The sequence below is a fragment of the Aureococcus anophagefferens genome (genome assembly GCF_000186865.1).
Source record: "Aureococcus anophagefferens unplaced genomic scaffold AURANscaffold_1, whole genome shotgun sequence".
NCBI classification, from domain to species: Eukaryota; class Pelagophyceae; order Pelagomonadales; family Pelagomonadaceae; genus Aureococcus; species Aureococcus anophagefferens.
This window is the reverse complement of record NW_008705561.1, coordinates 1,248,624-1,273,723: the sequence shown is the minus strand read 5'-3', so window position 1 is coordinate 1,273,723 and position 25,100 is coordinate 1,248,624. Positions and strand designations below refer to the sequence as shown.

General features: G+C 72.5%; 5 protein-coding genes across 5 annotated transcripts; 3 read left to right on the top strand and 2 right to left on the bottom strand.

The window, feature by feature from the left end:
* Nucleotides 1–845: 845 nt before the first annotated feature.
* Nucleotides 846–1,905, bottom strand: AURANDRAFT_60618 (hypothetical protein; the record flags this gene model as incomplete). The annotated part of the gene is made up of 2 exons (XM_009034057.1): nt 846–1,667; nt 1,732–1,905. The coding sequence occupies 2 exons, from the start codon at nt 1,903–1,905 to the stop codon at nt 846–848; spliced, it is 996 nt and encodes a 331-aa protein (XP_009032305.1).
* Nucleotides 1,906–5,784: 3,879 nt separating this feature from the next.
* Nucleotides 5,785–7,358, top strand: AURANDRAFT_70531 (hypothetical protein; the record flags this gene model as incomplete). The annotated part of the gene is made up of 2 exons (XM_009034448.1): nt 5,785–6,766; nt 6,998–7,358. The coding sequence occupies 2 exons, from the start codon at nt 5,804–5,806 to the stop codon at nt 7,322–7,324; spliced, it is 1,290 nt and encodes a 429-aa protein (XP_009032696.1).
* A 1,562-nt stretch (nt 7,359–8,920) lies between these two features.
* AURANDRAFT_60616 (hypothetical protein) lies at nt 8,921–10,222 on the top strand (the record flags this gene model as incomplete). The annotated part of the gene is made up of 1 exon (XM_009034449.1): nt 8,921–10,222. The coding sequence occupies one exon, from the start codon at nt 8,921–8,923 to the stop codon at nt 10,220–10,222; it is 1,302 nt and encodes a 433-aa protein (XP_009032697.1).
* Nucleotides 10,223–14,000: 3,778 nt separating this feature from the next.
* On the top strand, nt 14,001–14,735 carry AURANDRAFT_18387 (hypothetical protein; the record flags this gene model as incomplete). Its single annotated transcript, XM_009034450.1, has 1 exon — nt 14,001–14,735. The coding sequence occupies one exon, from the start codon at nt 14,001–14,003 to the stop codon at nt 14,733–14,735; it is 735 nt and encodes a 244-aa protein (XP_009032698.1).
* Nucleotides 14,736–17,566: 2,831 nt separating this feature from the next.
* On the bottom strand, nt 17,567–18,466 carry AURANDRAFT_18917 (hypothetical protein; the record flags this gene model as incomplete). Its single annotated transcript, XM_009034056.1, has 2 exons — nt 17,567–17,845; nt 18,101–18,466. Coding segments are annotated over 2 exons (645 nt in total), but the record flags the coding sequence as incomplete, so codon positions are not given.
* Nucleotides 18,467–25,100: the final 6,634 nt, after the last annotated feature.

The window sequence follows — 25,100 nt, the reverse complement described above, 5'->3', positions numbered from 1 at the left end:
AGGTCGCGCGCTTATTGGTCAACGCGGGCGGAGATTTAAACGTTCGCGACGTGCGCGGCTCGTGCACGCCGCTCCACCTCGCGGCTTATGAAGGGCACGTGGAAGTGGCGCGTTTCCTCATATCGGCTGGCGCAAACATCGATTGCGTGGATGACTTTGGTGGTACGCCCCTCCATGATGCAGCTGGCATTGAGCACGCAGCTGGCAGTGAGCACGGGAAGCACAAGGCGGAAATTGTGCGTCTTTTACTCGATGCAGGCTGCAAGGTCGACGTGGAAAACGCAGACGGCAACGAGCCGCTGCATGTCGCGGCGGTGAGCGGAGCCGATGAAACGATCAAATGCCTCCTCACCTTTGGCGCCAACGTGAATAGCGTCAGTGGCTATCACGGTACGCCGCTCCGCGCGGCTTTGGAGTACCATGGCGAACGTCGCACCCTCGCGGTGCTGCTCAAAGCTGGCGCGACTATTGACATGGAAGAGCTCAACCTAATCCCACCCGCTAGGAAGCTGACTGACGGCTGGCGCTACCTCGAAAAAGTCAACGCCGCGGGCGGCTACGAGAACCTCGTGCGCACGTACCGCCGCGTGCTCACGGCGCCGCGCGGCTGCCTGACGCGGTACCTGCGGCAGCGCTTCGGCCGCGACGCGCCGCACGACGTCGCCCTGCGCGTCCTGGAGTACTGGGAGCCGCCGTGGACTTCGCCGGGGTACTCGATGCCGCGGCGGCCGTAACATGCGAACTCTGAACGGGGGCTTAAAGATTCCGGACGGAACCGTAGCCGAGTCGAACGGCGATTACGCCCGCGGTGCGACGCCGCGGGGGGCTGACGACAGCCCCCGGGCCTAGGACGACGCCGGCGGCGGCCGCGCGGGGCGCAGGGCCTCGTAGAGGAAGAATTGGGCGGCGCAGACCGTCGCGCACATGGCCGCGCGGCTTTGGAGGCCGACGAAGAGCTCCGTCGGGTGGGCGAGCGTCGCGAGGACGTCGCCCATGGACAGCGCGCACTGGCCCGAGAGCCGCGCCTTGGCCGACCCGCCGCAGATGCGCGTGAGGATGACGTCGCCCGGCTGGGACACGGCGGCGGCGCCCACGCCGGCGACGACGCCCGGCAGGACGCCGCCCGAACCGAGGCTCGCGCTCAGGGCCTCGTAGCCCGCGAGCTTGGCGACGGTGTAGGGCACCTGGCGGACCATGATCGGCGCGACGCCCTGCCACAGCGAGACCACGCCGTTCTCGCGGACGACGCGCCGCAGCGCGCCGAGTGTCGTCCGCGCGTAGCGCGGGTCCGTGACCATCCGAATCTTCGTCGCCTCCATGGGGCAGAGCGCGAGGCACGCGACGACCTCGGCGCACGCCGACGACGCGACCCAGATGCCGACGCGCGTCGCCGGGTCGTCCACGTCCACGTCGGGCCGCCGTTTCGCCAGCGTCTCCGTGAAAATGCGCTTGCCGCACTCGTACAACCCGAACTTGATGGCGCCCTGCATGAAGTAGCCCGCCGCGTTCGGCGTGAACCCCGCGAAGAGCGCGCGCGAGCCCTGCGACCGGACGACCGCGCGCACGGCGCCCACGGCGCCGAGCCGCGCGAGGTTAGCGTCGGACTGGATCTTCGTCTTCAGCACGTCCAGCGGCAGCGTCACCGTGTGCGACGCGCACGTCGAGATCTGCGAGGGGAAACGGCGCGTAAAAGCGGGCCGGGCTTTTTTCGGCGGGACGCGGGCGCGTCACCGCGCCGGCGACGGCGCAGCCCACGGCGTAGGGCGCCGCCTCGAGCGCGAGCCGCTTGCGCGGCTGCACGGGCTGCGGCGCGACGGACAGCGTCGACGACGCGGCGCAGCGGCCCAGCGCCAGCGCCGCGGCGACGAGGAAGCGACGCCTCCTCCGCACGTGCGGCTTCGGCATTGTGGCGCTGTCTTGTTGTGTGTGTGTGAGCGACGCGCTGGAGGGCTGTGTGGGTAGTTTTTGGCAGCGTCGGGGCGTAACGTCGGCACAGATCGCGGCGCGGCGGCCACCGTCAGCGTAGCCCTCAACCTGGCTCGGCTCGCAGCAAGGCCTGCAGATGAGCGACGGCAGCATCGACCCGAGCCAAGCAGCGTCCGGCATCTGCGTCCGGAAGTGCGTCCGGCACAGACGGGCAGGCCCGCCTTGTCGCCGCCGCCGCCGTCCGGCGACCGCCCGACCTGGCCCAGCTGCGCCGCGCCGAACGTTAATACGCGCCCGTCCTTCGTCAGCGCCACGGAATAGTACGCGCCCGCCACGACGGCGACCACGGGGCCCACGCCGTCGACGGCCGTCGGATGGATCGTTTCCGAGGACGTGTCCGGCCGCCCAAGGGCCGGGATGACGCCGTCGTTGCCGCCGTCGCAGAAGACGCCGCAGCCCCACGCGTACAGCGTTCCGGACGCGCCGACGGCGAGCGAGTAGTAGCCGCCGCAGGCCTTCGCGACGGGCCAGCCGAAGAGCGCCAGCTTGGACGCTGGCCGCGCGTCGGGCCACCGGGGTAGACGAAACTCCACCGCAAGCACCGAAGGACGCGACGCATTGGGCTCGGGCGGCGCTCGCCAATTTGCTTCGCGAACGCGTCCAAGTCGCTCTCGCTGAGAATTTTTCCATGGGCGTCGAAGATGGTGAGCCCCGTGGACCCCAGCCGGAAAGGCGATGGCCGTGATGACGAGTCGAGCACCGCCCACGGATCGCGCGCGCGGGTCCCCTCGACCTGGCAAGTCCGCGCGCGTCACGCAGTCGGGGCTGCCTGCGTCTGCCGGTGGAAGCGCGTCCTCGACGGCGTCGTGCGCCACCGAGATGACCCCCGGCCAAGGAGTTTTACGTTAACATTTGAACAAAATTCAGAAGGGCAGCTCGCGAGGCTACGCGAAGATGTCGGGGGGCGGCATCGGCACAACACTTGATTCATGGTTCCACACGAAAGCAGGCAAGGAGTGTAAGTCGAGCCTGTACGATGCCGTCAACAAGACGACAGCATCGTGGGCGCGAGGAGCATTGCAGCCGTGTAGTGCGCGAGGCGCCCGCGTCACTTACGCGGATGCCGTCGCCGCATTCGCGCTTGCGCTGGGCCGCGCGGCCGGCGTCCACCTCACGGCGCCGGAGCAAAAATTCCTGCGAAAGCCGATCGTCGCGAGCATCAGCGATTCCTCCGGCAGTCCCTGCAATAAAAAAGGTTTCAAGGGCTGGCACCTCGTCGCCGCCGACGTCGACGCCGACGACGCCCGCGTCATCGCGCGCCACGTCGCGCGCCTGCGCGAGAAGCTAGCCCACGACAAGAAGCAGCGCGAGAACGTCGCGCGCGCGCGCGAGCACTACGGCTACGCGTCCGACGGCGCGCGGCCGCCGCCCGACCTCTTCGGCGGCGGCCTCGGCGGCGGCCTCGGCGGCCTCGGCGGCCTCGGCGGCGGCGGCGCGCCGCGCGTGACCTACGCCCCCGGCGGCCCGCTGTCGACGGCCTACCGCGGCGCGCCGCCGGCCTACCGCGCGACGGCGTCGACGATTCCGCGCGCGCCGCCCGCGGGCGCGCGGGCCGCGGGGTCGCTGCTCGCCCTCGGCGACCGCGGCGGCGCCGTCCTCGACCTGCCGCCGCTGGACTACCGCGGCCCGCCGCCGCCGGCCTACCGCGCGACGGCGTCGACGATTCCGCGCGCGCCGCCCGCGGGCGCGCGGGCCGCGGGGTCGCTGCTCGCCCTCGGCGACCGCGGCGGCGCCGTCCTCGGCGGCGCGCCGTTCGCGCCCTGCGGCCCCGGCGGCCGGCCGCCGGACTACGGCGCGCCGGTGCTGGCCTACCGCGGCGCGCCGCCGTCGATTCCGGGCGCGCGGGCCGCGGGGTCGCTGCTCGCCCTCGGCGGCGGCCTCGGCGGCGGCCTCGGCGGCGGCGTCCTCGGCGGCGGCGCCGCGCTCTCCGGCCCCGGCGGCCGGCCGCCGCCGGCCTACCGCGGCGCGGCGTTCGAGCTCGACGTGCAGCCGCCGCCGCGCGCGCCGCCGCCGCGCGCGCCGCCGCCGTCGAAGCGGCCGAAGAACGCCGTCGCGGGCGGCGAGTTCGACCCTATGGCCTGCGTCGTCGCCATGCGGCCCGAGGCGTCGACCGCGTCCGCGCTCGCGATCGCGAAGCTTCCGCTGGAGGCTCGCCTCGAGCACTTCGAGCTCAACCAGCTGCGGCTCAACCGCGAGGAGCACGCTCGATACGAGCCGCGGCGCCAGGCGTTGCGCAAGGCGCGGAGCGGCCAGCTCCGCGCCTACGTCGACCTCCGCGACGAGCCAGCTCAGGCGGCGGCGGCCAAGCTCCTCGCCGAGGACTCCCTGGCGCCGATGCTCCAGAAGGCCGACGCGACGAGCGGCCGGCTCGGCGCCTCCATCGGCGTCGGGCTCCACCGGCGCTGCGAATTCACGGCCGCCGGCAAGCCCGGCACCGAGACCATCGCGTCTTTGCTCCGCAAATACCAGTTCCTCCGCTTCGCGGACGGCTCCTTGCTCAACACCCGCCACATCCACCGCGGCTTCGAACTCGGCCACATCATGGTCTACCCGTCGCGCCCGGACTTCAACCTGGAGCTGTGCGACCGCGTCGAGTCGGACTGCACGCTCGAGCTGCGGCGCTACATCGCCAAGTGCCAGAGCGAGGGCCGCGACGTGCTGCCCCTGATGAGCTCCGTGGTGGGCACGCCGGGCGGCATCTCGTGCCACGCGGAGAAGGGCGAGCCCGGCGCGGTCTTCGGCCTCCTCGTGATGGTCGACGCGCTCGAGGGCGACCTCCAGCGCGAGCTCGTCGTCGCCAAGCAGCCGTCGGTCGACGGCGGCCTCCTGGAGCGACTCGTCACGCAGCGGCGCGAGCGCGACACGCTCGACTTCGGCCGGTCGGGGACGCTCGTCGACCCGAGCCTGATGGCGGCGGCGGTCTCGGACCCCGCGTCCAACGGCTCGAGCGACTCCGTCGAGGGCCGGCTCGCGACGATCCTCCTGTGCTGCACCTCCTCCTCCGACGACGGCCTCCACTTCGTGCAGCGCCTGGTCCGCAAGTCGAAGGTCAAGGGCCGCGAGTGCCGCGAGTGCTTCTGGGTCGTCGCGGTCCTGGGGGGCACGTGCGCGCGTTTCTACGGGCGCATCGCCGTCGAGGGCCACCCCGGCTCGTTCCAGATGAAGGTCCTCGACTTCGGCGAGCGCGGCAGCGCGGTGGCGAAGGGCGTCGCCGCGACGTTCGCCGAGCTGAAGCTGCGCCCCACGTCGGAGCGGCTCGCGGCCGGCACGTGCTACGAGCGCGTCGCGTCCATCGCCATCCTCGGCGCCTTCTCGTCCGTGCGCGCCGCCGCCGACAGCGGCGACGTCTCCGACGACGACGACGACGACGACGACGACGAGATCATCCACGAGGGCGCCTTCCGCGCCGACCTCTGCAACGCGCTCCTCGACGACGGCGACTCCTGGTCCGATCTGGGAGACCTCGGCGACCGCGGCTGCTTCACCGACGAGCCGGACCCCGCGTGGGACACGGCGGCGGCGGCCCCCGTCGACCCCGGCGACTTCGAGTTCTTCGACGTCGCGACCCTCGAGCACGGCTCCCACTCCCTCCCCAAGTCCCCCGCCAAGCTGAGCGCCTGCGCCGACATCACGAACCGCGCGTAAGGGCCGCCGAGAGGGTTCAGCTCAGATTGTTGAATTCGATGCGCTCACATTGAAGTGCGGAGCCGCGGGCCAGGAGGTATGGCTCGGGCTCGGAACCGCCGAGGGCCTTCGCGGGCGCGCAAGGGCTCCGCCGAGGGTGCCGCATCCGGACAGAGGCTTTGGCCGTGACGCAATGCGGACGCGCGGCGCCCTCCTTCTCCTCGCCCTCTCCTTCGTCGGGGGCCTGCGCCCCCGCGAGCGGTCGCTCCCGTCCCTCGCGGCTCGGCTCCGCGGCGGCGAGAGCTTCTGGGGTCCCGGCGACGACGACGCCGACGCGGCCCACGAGGAGTCGCTGCCCGACCACGCGCCCGAGGACGACGACGACGACGACGACGACGAGGCGCGCGCGGCGAAGGCGGCCCAGCGCTGGACGCGGCGCGCCTTCGAGGCGGCCCACGAGGGCCGGTCCGGCGCGGCCGCGTCGGCCTTCAAGCGCGCGCTCCGCCTGACGCCGGGCGACGCTCCCTACCGCGCGGCGCTGCTCATCAACGCCGGGTCCTACCTGGCCTTCAGCGGGCGCAGCGACGACGCCCTGCCGCCGCTGCGCGAGGCGGCGTCCCTCGCCCCCGACGAGCCGCGCGCGCTCCACGCGTTGGGCAACGCGCTCCACCAGTGCGACGCGCCCGCCGACGCGCTCGAGGTCTACGCGCGCGCGCTCCACTGCGCGCCCTCGGAGGACTTCCCGCCGAACGCGCCCCTGCTCAACAACGTCGCGACGATCCTCCTCGCGACGGGGGAAAGGGATCTGGCGACGGCGTCGCTCGAGCGGAGTTTGGAGATCGAACCGCACGCGCCGGGCACGCTCTTCAACCTCGCCACGGCGAAATACGGCGCGGCGCTCGACGCCGCGGCGGTGTCGTCCCAGCGGCGCGTGGCGCTGGCGACGGGCGGGCGCGCGCGGGTCCGCGCGGCCTTCTCCTCGGGGCTCTACGGCGAGCCCTCGTCGGCGTTCCGCGACGTGCTCGACCTCCTCGACGCCGCGGAGCCCCACGCGCCGCCGGGGTCGCCGCTGCGGGAGCGGGTCCTGGCGCTCCGGGCCTGCGCGTCGAACCGCGTGCCCGGCCGCGCGGAGCACGCGGCCGCGGACTTCGAGGACGTGCTGCGCCACGGCGCGGAGCACGCGCGCGACCGCCGCCGCCGGGGCAACGCGCTCCTCGAGCTCGCGCGCGCCTACGGGGCCCTGGGCGAAACCCAGGCGCCGAAGCGCCTCGCGGCGCTCCGCGACGCCGCGGAGACGCTCGACGGCTGGGCGCGCGGGAGCGAGGCGGACGACGGGAGGGAGGAAAGCGCCGACGCGGACCCGTCGCCCCTCGACGCGCGCGGCGACGGGCCTCGGGCGCTGCGCTGCCGGGCCCACGTCGAGCTGGGGTTGGCGCTCGCGCGCGACGCGTCGGCGCTCGACGAGGCGCTCGACCACCTCTTCCTCGCCGCGGAGCTCGGCGCCGGCGCGCCGAAGATGGTCGAGGACGACGCCTCCGCGCCGCGGCTCGAAGCCCACGACGACGTCCGCTTCGCGCGCGTCGTCGCGTCGCTCACGCACAACGACGCGCGCGCGGCCGTCGACGCGCTCATCCGCCACGTCCGCGCCGCGGCGGACCGCGCGCCCGCCGCGCCGCCGCCGGAGCCCAGGCCCAGCGGCGACGACGACTTCTAGGCCGCCCGCCTTTTCTCCTAACCAGTCCCCCGCTCTCCCCCGTTGCAGGACGCGTAGGGGCTCGGTTGTCGCCCACGTGCACCGTCACCGAGTCTGCACCATCGCTGCAAGATCGGCTTACCAGCCGCTCCTATGGCGTCGTCCAAATGCGATCGCAGCCATACGGCAGCCCAACGCGAGGAAACTAAAATGGCGCCATCTACCGGCGGTCGCACCCCCTTCGCCCGCTTGCCGCCGGAGTGCGCCGTCGGCTGCCTGGCGATCCTAAAGTTCGCGGACCTCCACGCAGTTGCGAGTTGTTGCAAAGCGTGGCGCGCGCTGCGGGCGTCAGCGCCGTTCGTCGCGGCGCGCAAGGTCGTCGACGAGCGCGCGCTGGTTCTCGCAGGATGGGAGAACGAAGACACGAACTACGACACGCGGTGCTTTGTGCTGCAGCGATTCGGGCACTCTCGCAAATGGCGAGAAAACATGGCAAAGTTTCCCAGAGTTGGTGATGAATTTCATATTGATTACCTGAAGACCGTGATATTCCAGGGCAAGTTACTTGCTGTGTTCGATGCTTCTGATAGATCAAAGTCCATACAAAAATGGTACGAGTATGACCTCGCAATGAGACGGTGGGTTGAGGCGAAGTTTCCAAATACTGGTTATTGGGTAGATTCCATCTGTGCTTCGACCAACGTTGTGGTGACGCTCAAGCTTCCAGAGACCTTCAAGGTGACCCAAAGTATTTCGCTGACATGCTCTCGGCCTGGAGACGATGCATGGGTCTCTCTTCCAAATCCGCCGATCGACCTTTATCATGGAGAGGGAGATTTCGAGCCCCGTATTTTCTGTCTCGATGACGTGCTCTACCTTATCGGCGGCCAACAGAAACCAGAATTTGTATTGACGCGCGCAGTGCAGGCGCTCGACCTCTCAAACAATACGTGGAAGTTGTGTGCGCCGATGCCCGTCCCTCGCGCCAACGCCAGCATCGTGGAGGTTGGTGGGCGCATCTACGTAATGGGAGGGAGCGTCTACGCTGCCGCGTCGCTCGCCGCTCTCGAGGAGGGACGTCTCGAAGACGCCCCATATTACGAGACCAGCAACACGATGGTCTCGTACGACCCGCTGACCGATCGATGGGCCGCCGAGGCGCCGCTGCCTTTGCCTGGCACCAGAGAAAAATTGGTTTATATGTCCGCGGTCGCCCACGAGGGTAGCATCTACGTAGTCTCCCCTGGGGCAAACTTCAGGCTCGACGGGCTTTTTCTCCGCGAACAGGGAGGGATGGACTACGAATGGCTGCCCTGCGTGCCGCGTACGCTGTACGACTCGGATGACTCGGAGCACGAAGCCGGGAGAACATATAGCGCCTGGAATGCGAACCTCGCCTCCCTCCCCCTCTGGTAAAACGCGCGCGTGCTTAGTAGCAGTCTTTTATCACCCGGGTCCCCGCTTGCGCAGGACTGCAATGAGTCGGCACCATCCTTGCATCGTTGGATACGCCTGTTTTGTGGCAAGGAGAACGTCGCGTGGAGGCGCCCCGAGACGCGTCCGTCGTCCGTCGTCGACATCGCGTGGAGGCGCCCCGAGGCCGTCGTCCATCGAGCCATGTCCGACCCCGGCGCGGAGAAGGAGCTCGACACGCTCCGCAAGCTGCCCGAGAACAAGCAGTGCGCGAACTGCGGCGTCGTCGCCCAGCACGGCCACGGCGCCGTCGTCATGACCTACGCGACCTTCGTGTGCCACACGTGCAAGAGCAGCCACCAGAGTTTCAGCCACCTCTGCAAGTCCGTGTCCATGAGCTACTGGAGCGCCAAGGAGGTGAAGAAGCTGCGCGACGGCGGCAACGCGCGGTGCCGCGCGGTCTTCATGGGCAAGATGGACCCGAGCCGCGGCCTCAAGCCCGGCGCGAGCCTCCAGGCGACGAAGGGCTTCGTGGACCTCGTCTACAACAAGCGCGCCTTCTTCGAGTCGCGGCCCTCGGCGTCCTTCGCCATGTCGAACGCCGCGCCGGCCGCGGCGCCGCCGCCGGAGCCCAAGCCCAAGAAGAGGGCGCCGCAGGCCGGCGGGCTCAAGATCTCCCGCAAGGCCGCGGCGCCGCCGGTCGCGGCCGCGGCGCCGGCCCTCGACCTGCTCAGCTTCGACGACTTCGCCGCGGCGCCGCCGGCGGCGGCCGCGCCGGCGCCGCCGGGCCGGCCGGCCTTCGACCCCTTCGGGACCGCGGCGCCTCCGGCGCCTCCGGCGGCGGCGGCGGCGCCGGACCCCTTCGGCGCGCCCGTTTCGCCCGCCGCCGGGTTCGGCGCGTTCGCGGCCGCGCCGGCGCCGCCCGCCGCGCCGCCCGCCGCCGGGTTCGGCGCGTTCGCGGCCGCGCCGGCGCCGCCCGCCGCGCCGCCCGCCGCCGGGTTCGACGCCTTCGGCTCCTTCGCCGCGGCGCCGGCCGCGCCGGCCGCGCCCGCGTCGGGCCTCGGCGGCTTCGCCGCCTTCGGCGCGCCGCCGCCGGCGCCGCCGGCTCAAAAGCCCGCGTCGCCGGCCGCGGGCAACGGCCTCGGCAACGGCCTCGGCGGCGGCGGCGGCCTCGGCGGCAACAGGCTCGCCGTGTCGATGATGGGCCAGCCGTCGACGATGCCCTACGCGCAACCGCCGCCGCGCATGGGCATGGGCATGGGCATGCCGGCGATGGCGCGCGGCGGCTCGGCGCCCGGCGGCTTCGCCTCGTTCCCGCCGCAGCAGCCGGCGATGGCGCGCGCGCCGTCCGCGCCGGCCTACGGCGGCCAGGCCGGCTGGCCCCAGCAGCCGTGGCAGCAGCCGCCGCCGGCCTTCGCGCCGCCGAACGCGGGCACGTCGCCGGCCATGAAGCCCAACGCCATGAACGCGGGCGCGAGCAACATCTCCGGCATGTTCCCCTTTTAGGGATTCCGCCGGACGGTAACACGACGCCCCCTAGGCCCCCTTCTTCGCGGCGAAGGGGTTCGCGTCGACGTCCTCGTCGTCCTCGAACTCGTAGGCGTCGAGGCGGCCGTCGTCCGCGAGGAGCTCCTCGTGCGCGCCGTCGTCGGGCAGCGGCCGCCGCGCGGCCATCTCGAAGCTCAGCCCGTCGTCCTTGGGGAGCCGCATGGGCGCCATGGCGATGGGCGCCGGCGGGCGGCTCTCGGCGATGCCGTCGCCGAAGCTGAAGCAGAGGCCCGCGCCGAAGACGAGCGCCGCGCGGAGCGCGAGGAAGAGCATGAAAAAGGGCCAGCGCGCCGCGGCGAGCAGCGGGCTCGACGGCTCGGGGCAGACGGCGCTCGCCAGGGCCAGCGCGGCGACGACGAGCGCGTAGCGCGCGACGTCGAGCGCGCCGCCGGGCGCCGTCGGCTCGGGCGTCGGCGCGCGCGTCGGCACGGGGTTCCACCAGTAGAGCTGGGGCCGCGGCGTCGGCCGCGGCGCCCGGGCGCTCCGCGCCGCGGGCGCCGGCGTGGCGGCGCCGCCGGGCGCCGCCGCGGCCGCCGCGGCCGCGGCCGCGGGCCGCGGCGTCGGCCGCGGCGTCGGCGCGGCGTCGGGCGCGTCCGTGGGCACGTGCGCGCAGCAGCCGCAGGCCGCGCCGTCGTTGGCGCCGCAACCGTTGGGGTCGAAGACGCCGCCCATGGCGCCGCACTCGGCGCCGTTGGCGACGCAGTAGCCGTCGAGCCGGAGGCAGCTCCGGAGCGCGTTGCGCGGCACGGCGGCGAGGTCGCACGTCGCGGGCGCGAACGTCGCGACGATGGTCGGCGCGCGCGTCGACGGCGCCGGCGACGACGTCGGCGCGGCGCTCGGCGCGTCGCTCGGCGTGTCCGCGCAGCACGCGCAGGACGGCGCGGCGTCGAGGCGCCGCAGAAAGTGCGGGCCGTGATTCGCGGTGCCGCCGCAGCCCGCGGCGTCGTAGCGGCCGCCGATGTCCTCGCACTCGCTGCGCGACGCGACGCAGAAGCCGTTGGCGAGCACGCAGGCCGACATGGCCTTGTGCGGCACGCTCGACAGCGGGCAGCTCGCGCGGCTCGGCTCCGGGCTCGGCTCGGGGCTCGGCTTCGGCGTCGGCCGCCGCGTGGGCCGCAGGTGCGGCCGCGGGCTCGGCTTCGGCGTCGGCTTCGACGACGGCGGCGGCGCCGATGGCTGCGGGCGCGGCGCCGGCGTGGGCGCGGGCCGCGGCGCGCGCGCGGGCGCCGCCGTCGTCGGCCGCGCGCTCGGCGGCGGCGACGGCGCCGCGGCGGGCGCGGGCGACGGCGCGCCGGGCTCCGGCGCGGCGGCGGCGGCGAATGGCGCCGGCGACGGCGCCGCCGCGCCCGCCACGGCGCCGATGGCTACGGCCGCCGCGCCCGCGCCGTCGTCGCCATCCAAGAGCGCGTCGACGCGCGACACGGGACTCCGCGACGCCGGCAGCGACGTTGGTGCTTTTGCCGCGCTCTGGTTGTCGCACACGGCGAACGCGACCAGGAGGATTGCGGTCCGCCAGCCCATTGCTTTCAGGACTCGGTCATCCGTCACACCATCGGCATCGCTTTGCGCCGAGATTTTTATTTCCTTTCGCACTCGACGCGTCGGACGCGATGGACGCGTCGTCGCACTGCCGGCTAAGCTAAAGTTAACCAGCTCAAAGAGCAGCGAAGCCGTGAAGTTTTGACGTCACGGCTTTGCCTCGCTCCGGGCTCGGACGCGCGATGCAGCGGTTCCAAGACTTGGCGCGGCGCTCGGTCTGTGGACCATGTCGCGCCTTGGGCCCGGCTGCGAGTCGCTCGGGAAAGACCATCGGTCGAAGGCGAGCAACTTAGTTCGCGTCGGGGCAGCCCGTGGATGACGAGAACGGCCATTAACGGTGGGGGGCGACCGACGAGGGGCCCAACTTAGTTCCAGGGGGCGTTTGGGCTGTTAGACTTCGAAGAGACCCCCCCTGGAATGATGTTCCCGAGGGCACTGTCTCGGTTCTAACAGCCCAAACGCCTCATGCATTGCGCGGTGAGCACCGTGTCACCCGCGGCGCCGCACGCCTCCCGGAGGTGGTGAGGTGATCTCGATCAAACCCACTCGAGCCGAAGAGCTGCCGCGAGGGCATCTGGTCGCCCCCATGACGAACGATTCCCGACGCTCTGTGACTCGAAGGGGACCGAAAATCGGGTCGGGGGAAGCTGCCGCGCCTCATTCCACCCCCTGGGGCTGCCCGTTTGCGTCGCCTCGCAATCGTCCGGATGTCACGTCTTTTCATGTGCCTCACCCACATGTTTGCGGACCTCAAAGCCACTGGGATCGTTGCACGTCGCTGCATATTCGAGGAGCGCGGGGCCCTCTAAGGTGGAGATTCCATCGTCGGCCGCTGAAATGCTCGCACGAGAGACCGTCTCTTAGCTACGGATTACTGCAGCATTGCTTCATAGATGTGCTTGTTCAACGACGGCTCATTCGCAGCCGTAGCCGGTGGTGGCGGCGTCGCAAGTGGACGCGTCGATGGACGCGCCGACGGACACCTTGGTGAAGATTAGCGAAACCGTTCGAAGAAGCAAAAAAGCCGACAACCTCCGGTCGAGAAAATTAGGCGCGCGCGCTATTGCCGCTGATAAGTCTGGACGAGGACGACGTCGTCCTTCGCGGGCAGAGCGAAGCGCACGGCGCTGGTCATCGTCAGCGTGTCCGCGTCGGTGAGCGCGCGGCGGACGTGGATCGCGTAGGTCCGGTCGACGCGCTGCTTCGTGAGGAGGAGGTCGGCGCCGTCCCGCTCGACGGAGTCGAGGAACGCGCTGCCCTTGACAAAAACCTCGATGGGCGGGCCGCCGACGACGTAGGTCGTGTCCATCTTGAGGATGCCCCTCGTGACGATGCGGACCCTGTCGCCGCGGAGCGAGATGACCTGGCTCGTCGGCGCGCGCGCGATGACGCCGCGCAGCAGCTTGCCGACCTTGATGGCCTCGAGGTACGCGGGGTAGTTCTCCGAGCGGACCAGCTTCCAGGTCCCCGCCAGCGTCGGCGCGCCGCCGTCCTCGTCCGAGCCGTCGTCCTCGTCCTCGTCGGCCAGAGCGTCGTCGTCGGCGTCGGCGGCGGCGACGACGCCAGCGTCGCCGTCGTCGTCTCTCGCCGCGGCCGCGAGGACGAAGCCGGCCAGAACATCGACAACGACAACAGCGTCGGCGAGAATGTCAGCGTCGCCATCTTTCACCGTGGCCGCCTTGACGAGGACGAAGCTGGCGAACGGCAACGCGACGAGGTCCGCGTACACGTTGAGCGCCGGCAGGTTCATCGCGCAGACCTCCAGGAAGAGGAGGCACGAGAAGCGCAGCCACGCGCCGTCGCCATGGACGCGGTAGACAACGCAGGTAACAATAAAGGTGTAAGCGGGGATCAACACGTCCACAAAGGCGTTCAGCATGGCTGCCAGCATGGCTGCTATCGTCGCTGCAGGAATCGCGCGACGCCGAGACCTCGACGGCTCCGGGGCCGGCGCGTGAAGTGAACCGGAGGATCCGACGGCCCTAATAGCTAGCGGAGGGCGTTCAGCATGGCTGCTATTGTGGTGGCCAAACTACTTAGCCTACGTCCGACCATGCTCTCGCACAGCACCTTGATCTCACCTTGAGCTTGTTGTGCCCGATTGCCTCATCGTATGCGCGCCCTCTTCGTTGGCGCAGCCCTGCTACCAACTGCCTACCCGTTCGCAGCACCGGGGTCGCGCACATCGCGCGCGCTCATGAGCTCCCTGAGTGCAAGCGCCGAGGCCGGCGCCAGCGCCGAGGCCGCTAATATCGGCAACACGACAACACCAAAAACATCGGCACCGAAACCAACCACCCCCAAAAAACTCCGCCTGCTGTGCCTGCACGGCTACGCGCAGAACGCCAACTTCTTCTCGTCGCGGACGGGCGCGGTGCGCAAGGGCATCAAGGCGCTCGCGGACGTGCACTACCTCGACGCGCCGCACGCGGCGACCGGCGCGTTCCTCGGCGACATCGACGCGGACGCGCGCGGCGCGCCCCTGGGCTGGTGGAACACGCGCGACGCCGAGCGGCCCGCGCTCTCGGGCGCGTACGTCGGCCTCGACGAGTCCGTCGCGCGCGTGAAGCGGTGCGTCGCCGACGACGGCCCCTTCGACGGCGTCCTCGGCTTCTCGCAGGGCGCGACGCTCGCGGCGCTGCTGTGCCTCTCGGAGCCCGGGCTCTTCGGATTCGCGCTCCTCTTCGCGGGCTTCGTGCCGCGCGACGCGATCGTCCGCGCGCCCTTCGACGCCGCCGCGGCCGCGCCGAACGCGACGCCGACGTTCCACTGCCTCGGCGCGTCCGACGCGTCCGTGCCGCCCGACGTCGCCCGGTCGCTCGCGTCGTGCTTCGCGAGCCCCGCGGTCTTCGAGCACGCCGGCGGCCACGTCGTCCCGGGCAACGCGCCGCTGCGCAACGCGGTCAAGGACTTCCTTAGGGCGCGGCAATGATTAGCACGCGACCTCGTCGAGGAACGGGTTCGTCGTCGCCGCGGGCTCGTTCCGCGGCTTCCGCCCGCGAAAGACGGCGGGCGGCGTCGGCGGCACGGCGAGCGGCGCGGCCGGCGGCGCCGGCGGCGCGTAGCCCGGGCGGAGGTCGAGCTCGTCGTCGTCCTCGGGCCGGAGCGCGGCGTGGACGCCGAGGCAGGGCGACTCCAGTTCCTCGTAGGCGGCGTCGTCCTTCTTCGGCGGGAAGAGCGCGTCCCGGACGGACCGGAGCATCGACTCGCGCCGCGACGCGGCCTCGCCGTCCGCGATGAGCCGCTTCGCCTGGTCGCGCGCGCGCGCGTGGCCGTCGTTCGCCGCGCGCGTATAGCACCAGAGCGCCGCGTGGTCGTCCGCCGCGACGCCGAAGCCGTTCCGGTGGCACTTGCCGAGCTGGTAGAGGGCCTCCGTGTCGCCCCGCCTGTGTGGAAATCAACCACTGGTTTGGGACGTCCCGACCAAACTTTGAAATTCTCTCGCTCGGTCAAATCGACGTCGATTCGGCTGATTTTTGGACGAATCGATTGCTCTCGTCAAGTTCTCGAAGCACAGCCGAAGAAGCTGGTCCGAACCGTTAGATTACGCGCACATTGAAGTCGGTTCGAAGATTTGATTTCCACACAGCGCCCCGCTGCGCGGCCTCGGAGAACCAGCGGAACGCCTCCTCGTCGTCGCGCGCGACGCCGCCGCGGCCCGTCAGGTACAGCGACGCCAGCGCGGTCTGCGCGCGCACGACGCCGAGGCCCGCCGCCTTGCGCAGCAGGAGGAGCGCCGCGGCCGTGTCCTTCTCGCCGTGGACGCCCTTGCCCTTGAGTAGCGCGGCGTTGTACGCCGCGCGGCCGTCCTCCTCCCGCTTCTCGTAGTGTTCCAGCGCGGCCTTCGACCGCGCGCGCTCGTGCCGCTTCGTCTGCGCGGCGAGCGCGCCCTCGCGGCCGGCGCCGCGGCGCAGCTTCAGCGTCAGCGGCCGCGGCCGCTTCGCGAGCTTCGTGATAAACGTGCTGAACGTCGCCGGCGTCGGGAGGAAGAAGCCCTCGCCGTCGATGGCGACGAGCTCGTCCCGCGGAAAGACGTCGTCGGGGCAGACGCCGCCGATGGTCTCATCGACGACCACCGCCGTGCGGCCGCCGTCGTCGCGCGCCAGGACGAGCTTGATGCCGAGCCGCCGCTCCTCGAAGACGGCCTCGAACATGGCCGCGTCGGCCGCGGCGCTCAGCGCGTCCTCCACCTCCAACGGGGCTGCCTCGACGTCCCTCGCGGCCACCCAACCATCCGCCTCCAACGTGTCAGCCATCGTGGCTTCTCGACAAAAAAAATCGAGTTCGCAACCGTTTTCAACTTGTCCACGTTGAAAACTTCAACGAGAGCGGTTACCCGCGCCGGTAGTACTTCCGCGACGAGCCGCGGCTCCTGGACCGGCGGCGCGAGGACGCGGAGGAGGACCGGGAGGACGAGCGCGACGAGGAGGGGCTCCGGCGGCGGCGGCGGCGCGAGTCCGAGCGGCGGCGGTCGCGGTCGCGGGGCCGGTCGCGCGAGTCCGAGCGGCGGCGGTCGTCGCGGCGCCGCCGGTCCGGGGACCGCGAGCGCGACCGGTCCCGGCCGCGGGCCTCGCGCTGCTCCGGCGGCGCCGGCGGTTGCGCCGGCGGCGCCGCCGCGGTCGCGGCCGGCGGCGGCGGCGCGGGCGCTTGGACGTCGTCGAGGAGGTCGTCGATGGCCTCGCCGTCGACGTCCTCGTCGTCGTCGTCGTCGGCGCCGACGCTGCCCCAGGTGCCGCGCGCGGGCCCGGGCGCGGGCGCGGCGGCGGCGGCCCGCGACGGCCGCGCGGCGGCCTTCGCCGGCGGCGCGGCGTCCTCGGCGGCCTGCTCCGCGTCGCTCGCCGCGAGGGCCGCCGCCGGGTGCGTGCCGAGCGTGCGGTGCTTGACGTACTTGCGGAGCCGCGCGAGGCGGAAGCCGAGCGCGCCCGCGGGCGCGTCGTCCCAGAGACCCGCGAAGCGCGCGTCGCGCCGGAGCGCCGCGGCCCGGTCCTCGCCGACGGCGTCGTCCTCGCGGCTCCGCGACGCGTCGAGACCGTGCTCGAAGAAGCAGGACTCCAGGCCGAAGACGAAGAGCGGCGGGAACGCCGCGGACCAGTTGAGCCAGACGTTCAACAACGTCGCGACTTTCTCCGCCAAGGCGCGGCGCCGCGCGGCCTCCATGACGCCGACCTCGCCCGGCGCGAAGAGCCGCGCGCCGAGACGATGGAGCGCGCCGGGCAGCGGCGGCCGCAGCAAACCCCGGAAGAGGCGCGCGCCGCGGCCCGGCGCCGCGGAGTTGTGGAGCACGTCGGACACGAGGTAGAGCCGCGCGACGAGCGCGTCCGGCGCCGTCGTCGGCGCGTCGTCGGCGAGGGCGTTGACCACGAGCGCGGCGATCTCGCGGCAGGCGTCGGCCCGCTGGAGCGCGAAGACCATGGCGTCGCGGATCTTCGCGCGCGACGGCGTGAGCCGCGACAGCTGGAGCTGGAACTCGATGGCGTCGGACACGTGGAGCGACGCGTCGCCCGTGCGCGCGCCGCGCCGCGCGTAGAGCGCGTTCTCGTCGGACTTGTCTAATAAATTCCGGTCCGCGCGCCGCGACGCCTCCGCGGCCGTGAGCGGCAGCTCGTGCTCCTCGGCGCCGAGCGCGGCGGTCGTCGCCGCGTCCGGCGCGACCCAGTAGGGCCCGCCGCGCTGGATGCGGCAGGCCCGCACGTCGCGGCCGTCGAGGTGGAAGATCCTGGCGAGGGGCGCGCCCTGGGCGGCCATGCACGCCTCGTAGACGCGCCACCGGTAGTAGCGGCCGTCGTCGGAATCCGCGAGCGACAGGAACGCGAACTCGGGGTTGGCGCCCTCCTGCACGCGCACGAACTCCTCGAAGGCGCGGCCGTCGGCGGCCGTGAAGAGCGCCGTCGCGTCGACGAGGCGCCGCGTCCGCTCGTCGGGCGGCGCCACTACTATAATCTTCGCGGACGCCTGGAACACCGCGGCGTCCGTCGCGTCGTCGCCCGTCGACTCGAGGGCCGCCTCGAGCGCCGAGTCCGGCGGCGCGTCCCAGCGCGTCCGCTTCGACGACGTCGGTGTGGTGGTGGGGAGCGCGACGCCGTGCGTCCGAGCGGCGAACTGCTCGAGCGGGTTCGGCCGCGCGCCCGTCGCCGCGGCCGTCGCGATGGCGCCGACGGCGGCGAGGCGGCCCGGCGCGGGCTTGGCCGGCGGCGCCGCGGGGGGGCCCTGGCCGCCGAAGGAGTACGCGTTGCGCTGCGCCGCGGTCATGCCGCCGCCCGCGCCGGGCTGGTCCTTGAGCGCCTTGCCCCAGCTCACGGCGATGCGCACGCCCTCGATGGACGTCTCGTCGAGGGCGTTGAGCGCCTCGTCGGCGTCCTCGCGCGTGCGGAAGGACACGAAGCCCCGGTTGCGGCCCCGGCGCCGCTCGTCCTCGGACCGCGGCCACATGACCTTGACGGAAAAAATGTCCCCGAACGCGCCGAAGACCTGCATGAGCTTCTCCTCCGTCACCGTCGCCGCGAGGTTGTTGACGCAGAGGTTCGTCGTGCCCTGGTAGCCCGTGCCCTCCGTGCGCCCCTCGTACGCCGGCGGCGCCGCGCGCGGCGGCGCGGGGCCGTCGACGTCCGCGCCGAAGCTCCGGAGCGTCTCGCGCTTCTTGAGCTCGTCGAGGAACTCGTCCATGGAGCTCTTGGCGCCCGCGCGCCGCGCGCGGTGCGGCATGGGCGCCTTCGGCGGCGCCGCGGACGGCGGGGGCGCGTACCTAATCGCTCGAAAGCCGCGGTCCGCGCTCGTTTTTCCCGGGAAAGACGCGGATCGAAGCACGTCGCGCCGCGGTCGCCCTCGCCGGGCCCCGCCGCGCGCACGAAGGCCTTCGTCGGCCCGGCGTCGAAGGACGCCTCGAAGGCCGCGAGGGCCTCGGCCGTGCGCTTGCGCTCCACATTTTGGCGCTGCTTTTGGGCCTTTTGCTGCGACAGGCGGAAGGCCATGGGGTCGGTGCTTTTAGTTCGTGCTGTGTGGCTGCGGGGCCGATCGGGCGGCGCGGGGCGCCGGGCCGTGCGGCGCCGCGATCGAGCGGCGGCCGCAGGAGAGGCAGCCAAAGCCAAAGATGCCGATGATGTTGACCCTGCCGGATCGAGTCGCCGGCGCCGGCTCCGCCTCCCGCCTGTCCCCTCTGACCGGCGTCGCGTCGAGTCCGCCAGCCTCGAACGCCTCTCCGGCACCTCCGGCACCCTCGCATAGCGCACGATCATGAACGACGCCTACGGAACAGCAGCGCTCACGGCGCTCGTCGAGGAGCTCAAGTTGACGAAACACACCGAGAAACTCGCAGCCGCGGGCGTGACGACGCTCCGGTCGCTCATGGCGCTCGACGACGGCGGCATCTCGGCGCTCGCGCTGCCCAAGGGCCCGACCGCGCGGCGCCCGCGCCCGCGCGCGCGGCCGCGCGCGCCGCGCGCGACCGACGCTTCCGCTCCTTAGGTCCGGCTCCGCGCGAAGCTCGCGGCCCTGCCGCCGCCCCCGGCCGCCGCCGCGGCGCCGCCGCCGCCGGAGCCGGAGCCCCGGCGGTCGTCGCTCGACGAGGGCGACATGTGCCCCATCTGCCTCGAGCGGCCGAACCGTCTCCGCGCGGACTGCGCGGGCTCGCACGAGTTCTGCTCCGAGTGCATGCAGCAGTGGCGGCGGCAGACCGTGCTCAAGGCCGACACGTCCACGAAGTGCCCCATGTGCCGCCAGCCCATCAACCGCGTCGTCGACCTCCGCGCCGGCGGCGCCGCCGCGCCCGCGTCTTCCTGGGGCGCGCCGCCCGGCGCGAGCCCCTGGGGCGCGCCCGCGGCCGCGCCGGCGCCGCCGGCGCCGCGCGCGGCGCCCCCGCCCATGGGCCGGCCGGCGCCGGCGCCCGCGCCGCCGCGGCCGGCCCCCGCGGCGCCGCCGGGCGTCGCCGCGGCCGCCGGCCCGACGACGATGGGCGCGCGCGTCCGCGCGCGCCAGGCCGCCGCCGCCGCCGCCGCCGCGCCGCCCCCGCCCGCCGCGGCGGCGCCGCCGCCCCCGGCCCGCGGCGCCGACGAGGACGAGCGCAAGGAGGAGCCCCCCGGCGACGCGCGGTGGCGGAGCCCGGCGCTCGAGAGCCGCCGCGCGGAGGCGCCGCTCCGCGAGGAGCTCGCGGCCGCGAAGCGCGAGCTGGAGCGGCTCCGCGCGTCCCTGGAAGCGTCCGCCGCGGACCTCGAGGCCGCCCGGGGCGACGCGAGCCACGCGGCGCGCCAGGCCTACGACGCGCGCCGCGAGGCGACGGCCGCGGCCGCGCGCGCCGAGGCGCTCGAGAGCGACCTCGGCGCGGCGTCCGCGGCCGTGGACCGCGAGCGGCGCGCCGCCGCCGCCGCCGAGGCCCGCGCGGCCCAGGACGCCGAGCGCATCCGGGGCCTCATCGGCGAGCAGACCGCGGCGACGCGCGCCGAGAACGACGCGCTCAAGCGCGACAACGCGCGCCTCATCGCCCAGGCCCGCGACCACAAGCAGCAGCTCGAGGCGTCGGCCGCCAACGAGCGCGACGCGCTGGCGCGCCTCGACCGCGCCACGCGCGAGCTCAAGAGCCTTCGGAGCCAGGCGAGCCAGCACCTCAACGCGCAGTGGAACGCGGGCCAGCAGCAGCAGCAGCGGCAGCAGCAGCAGCAGCAGGCCCTCAGCGCCCAGCGCGCCGCCCAGGCGCGGGCCGCGCCGCCGCCGCCCCAGCGCGCGCCGGCGCCGCCGCCGGCCGGCCGCGCGCCCGCGGCCCACGTGTCCCGCGGCTCGAACCCGCGGTCCTGGAACTGCCCGCACTGCACCTTCGCGAACCTGCTCCACCGCACGTCGCGCACGGCCGCGGGCCTCTGCATCTGCGAGCTCTGCAACATGACGAGCGAGCTCGTCGACGCCTAGGGGGGTCGCCCCCCTTACGAAGAGGCTAGTACGGCTTCGACAGGTCGAGCGCGGAGATCGCGGCCGCGACGAGCGAGAGGAGCTGGCCCGTGGGGACGGGGTTCGCGAGGGACGCGGAGTGGTACTGGCGGCCCTGCCAGTTCGCCAGGTTGTGGAAGTGGCGATTCGCGCTGGACCCGTCGATGAAGAGCTCCACGAGCGCGGCCCGGTCGGGCATGAAGATGTTGTGCATGAGCCCCGCGCCGTGCGGGCCGACCATGACGTCCGTGTCCAGGTTCGTCTTGATCTGGTCCTCGAAGCTCAGGGAGCTGTAGTCGACGTCGCGCACCGTGACCCGCGCGCCGTTGGGGAACGCGCGGCCCTCGAGCGACTTCAAAGCGCGGACGACCTCGCCGTCGTTGCGCACGGATCTTCCCAGCTTCCGGATGCCGAGGTGGCCGAGCTTCGCGCAGTCGAAGAAGGAGCGCGCCGAGTCGCAGAAGCGCTTCTCGGGCCACTCGCCGCTGGACCGCCGCGCCATGAACGTCACGACGACGCGCTTCGGGTCCCGGGTCGACGCGTAGCGCGACTCGGGCGCGAAGCCCAAACCCCGGACGACGTAGTCGCTGTACGCGCGGACGATGCTCGACGCCTTGCACTTCGTGTTGAACGACGCGACCGTGATGGGCGACGCGGCGCCTAAAATCGCGATGCCGACCTTCTTGAAGCAGACGCGCTTGTCGCCGTACTTTTGCGCGATGTCCCAGGCCGTGAGCGGCTCGCGCCGGCCCTTGAAGACCTGGGACCAGATGGGCCAGAAGGGGCCCTTGGGGTAGAGGTCCGTGAAGAGGAGCTGCAGGTCGTCCGTCGACCACTCCAAAATCGCCAACGCGATGAGCGTGTTCACGAAGTCCTCGCTGTTGTGGAAGAAGTTCGCGAACGTGTCGCGCTCGACGATGAGCGTCGGGTTCTCCTCCCAGACCTGTGTGAAAATCAAATCTTCAATCCGACTTCAATGTGCGTGAAATTGAACGGTTCGGACCAGACTTTTCGGATCTGCTTCGAGAGCTTGACGAGAGCAATCGATTCGTCCAAAGATCAGCCGAATCGACGTCGATTTGACCGAGCTAGAGAGTTCTGAAGTTTGGCCCCGACGTCCCAGCTCACTGGTTGATTTCCACACAGTCCCAGACGTCGCACTGGAGGTCGTCGGTCTGCTCGAAGGCGTTGAACCAGTTGACGTTCCAGCCGGGGAAGTGCTTCGACTGCCAGACCTCCTTGTCCGTCGTGCAGTCCGCGGCGAGCGTCCCTTTGCGGTACGCGATCTTCGAGTGCTGCTGCTGGTGCTTGCTGTCGACGTAGCGCTTGAAGTAGGCCTGGGGCGTCTTGCCGTCGGCGAGGTCCGCGAAGCTGACGCGCACGTTCTCCCCGACGCACAGGTTGTCGCCGCTGCCGTGGTGGCTCGTCTGCTTGACGAGGTAGCAGTCGATCTTCGACGGCGGCCGCGCGGGATTCGAGCCGTCGGACCGCGGCGCGCAGTACGTCCGCTTCTGCTTCCGCCAGTGGTCCACGAGGCCGTTGCCGAAGTCGCGCTCGCAGGTGCCCCCGCCGAGCGTCGGCTTGTAGCGCCGCAGCATCGCCGCCGCGCTCTCGGTGCGGAACGCGGCGTCGTCGTAGGCGAGGATGTCGTGGTCGACGACGCCGGCGAACGTCGCGCCGCCGCCGCCCGCCGCTCGCGGCGCCGCGGGCGGCGGCGCCACGGGCGGCGGCGGCGCCACGGGCGGCGGCGGCTTCGCGGGCTCCGGCTCCGCGGCGGCGAGCGGCCGCGTCACGCGCTCGGTCGCGCGCTCGACGGCCGCGGCGACGGCCGCGCGCTCCGCCGTCGCGCGCTCGAGCGCGCCGCGCAGCGCGAAGATCGTCCGGTTCTGCGCCTGCACGAGGCTCTGGACCTCCGCGGCGAAGCTCGCCGGGGCCGGCGCGCTGGCGCCGTAGTCGAAATATTCGCCCACGAGGAACAGCGCCAGGGCCCCTACCACGAGCAGGACGCCGGGCGACAGACCCGTCGACGACGAGGGATGCGCCTTCGCGCTCGACGCGCCGCCGGCCGACGACTCGTCGTCGTCCTTGACCTTGCGCGACCGCATGGCGGGCTGCGTGCCAACGACGGCGGCGGCGGCGCTTTGGGCTGCCCGCGTCGCGACGGCTCGCTGCGCCGAGGAGCACCGCCGCTGTCGCGGAGGTGTCACGCGCCGTCGCCGCGCCGCCCGCGCGCGCCGACGCAGCGTTCGAGATGTTCGCCGCGCGCCGAGCGGCCTGCGCGCTGCGTGCCGCCTCCGCGCCGCGCGCCGCGGCGCCGTGCGCCGTGCGCCTCACGCACTACGCCCCGAAGCCGCGCGACGCGCTCACGCACTACAAGCACGAGAACATCCGGACGTCGCCCTGGAAGCTGAACCTGCTCGCGAAGCTCGTGCGGAACCTGTGGGTGCCCGACGCCCTCGCGCAGCTGCAGTTCACGAAGAAGCGGTACGCGCCGACGGTCGCCGACGCGATCGAGCGCTGCGCGGCGCGCGCGGGCGCGGCGCACGAGCTCGTGCCCGAGGAGCTCGAGGTCGAGCGCGCCTTCGTGACGCCGGCGCCCTTCCTCAAGCGCATCAAATTCATGGGCCGCGGCCGCTCGGGAACGGTGCGCAAGCGCGCGGGCCACCTCAACGTGTCGCTCTGCAAGGTCGACTTCCCGGCGAAGATCGCCGAGGCGAAGAACCACCGCCAGAAGCGCAAGTGGATGCAGCGCGAGGCCGACGCGCGCGCCGCGCGCGAGCGCGTCCTCGGCGCCTTCGCGTTCCCGGACGAGGCGGCCGTCGACGCGGAGGTCGTTCCGCCGCCAGCGTCGGGGTAGTCGCGGCATCTTTAACTCGTCTCTCGAATGCCTTCTCGCCTGAAGAGCGCGGAGCGGCCCTCGGGTGCCGTCGTGTGCTGCACAGCAGATTACAAACGCCGTTTCGCGCGCGCGGTCGGCGCTACCCGGGATGGACGATGTAGACGTCGACGGCCTCGAGGAAGGTCCGCCGCTGCTGCTTGCGGAGGCGGCCCGTCACTCTCACGACGCTCGCCTCCGCGAGCATGTCGCTCGCGGCGGCCATCTCGTCGATGCGGCAGATGAGCTTCGCGCCGCCAGCGGAGATATCGATGCGCCCGAGCTCCCGGTCGAGCACGACGACGGTGCCCTCGACGGTCACGAGCGCCTGCCCGTAGGACGCGGGGTCGAAGATCGCCTCCTTCGGCGTGATGACGAGGGGCTCCGGCGCGCCTTCCATCGCGCGTTTGGTGGCGCGATGCGGGCACCGCTCGAGAGATCGCTGCGCAGCGTGCAAAGGCGTCGACGGCGCGTCGGTGTGCGCTGCTGCACCGTTTGGCAGCGCTGGGCGAGAGTCGCGCGCGCGCGGCAGCAGCTCGAGATGCGACTCCCGCAAAAGGTGAATGTTTCCCGGCATCGTGCATCTGGAATTTAATGGTGAAGCGAGCTCTCACAACTCGTCGGCGTGCGGCTCTGCGGGTCCGGTCGCGCCCATGGAGGACCGCGCGCTCGTGCGGAGCGGCATCGTGCGGCGCCTGCGGCCGCTCCCGTGCAAGAAGCTGCCCGCGCTCCAGCGGCTGCCGCCTCGACGGAAGCGGCAGACGCCGCGCGGCGTCGGCGAGCTGAGCAGCTTCCTCAAGGTCGAGCGGCAGCGGCGCGACGCGCGCGAGGTCGTCGCCTGCGCGCCGGAGGACGAGGCCGAGGAGCACCGCGCGGCGTCCCTGTTCTCCCGGCTCCTCGAGGGTTTGGACGTGTCGCGGCCCTTCGGCGACGGCAAGAGCCTCGGGCGCCTCGCGCTGGAGCGGGGCGCGCTCCACTTCCTCGCCGCGTGGCTGCGCGCGGGCGGCGAGTGGCGCAGGACCGACGGCGGCAACGCGGCGCCGGGCTGCGACCTGCAGCGGCTCGTCGCGTGCCGCGCGCTCATCCGCGGCTGGCCTCAGAACCGGGCCGGCGTCGCGCGCTACGCGCACCGGTCCTGCGACCCGGCGGAGCTCGGCATCTACCTGCGGGAGGGCGACGTCGGCGTGCGCCTGAGCCGCGGCGCGAAGCGGCGGACGCTCTGCGCCTACGTGGCCCTCGTGCGCCGCACGGCGGCCCGGGGCGCGCTGCGCGTCCGCGGCGACCGCGACGCGCCGTCGGCGACGAAGGCGCGCCAGCGCCAGCGGACGGCGCGGCTCGAGCGCTTCGGCGTCGTCGCCGCCCCCGCGCCGGCGCTGCCCGCGGCGCCCGCGTCGCCGCGGCCGCGGTCGCCGCGCGCGACGACGCCCCGGTCGCGGACGCGCCAGATCATGCGCCGCTGCGGCACGCCGCTCGCGAAGGCGCGGCCGAGGGCGTCGCCGCGGGGGCGGG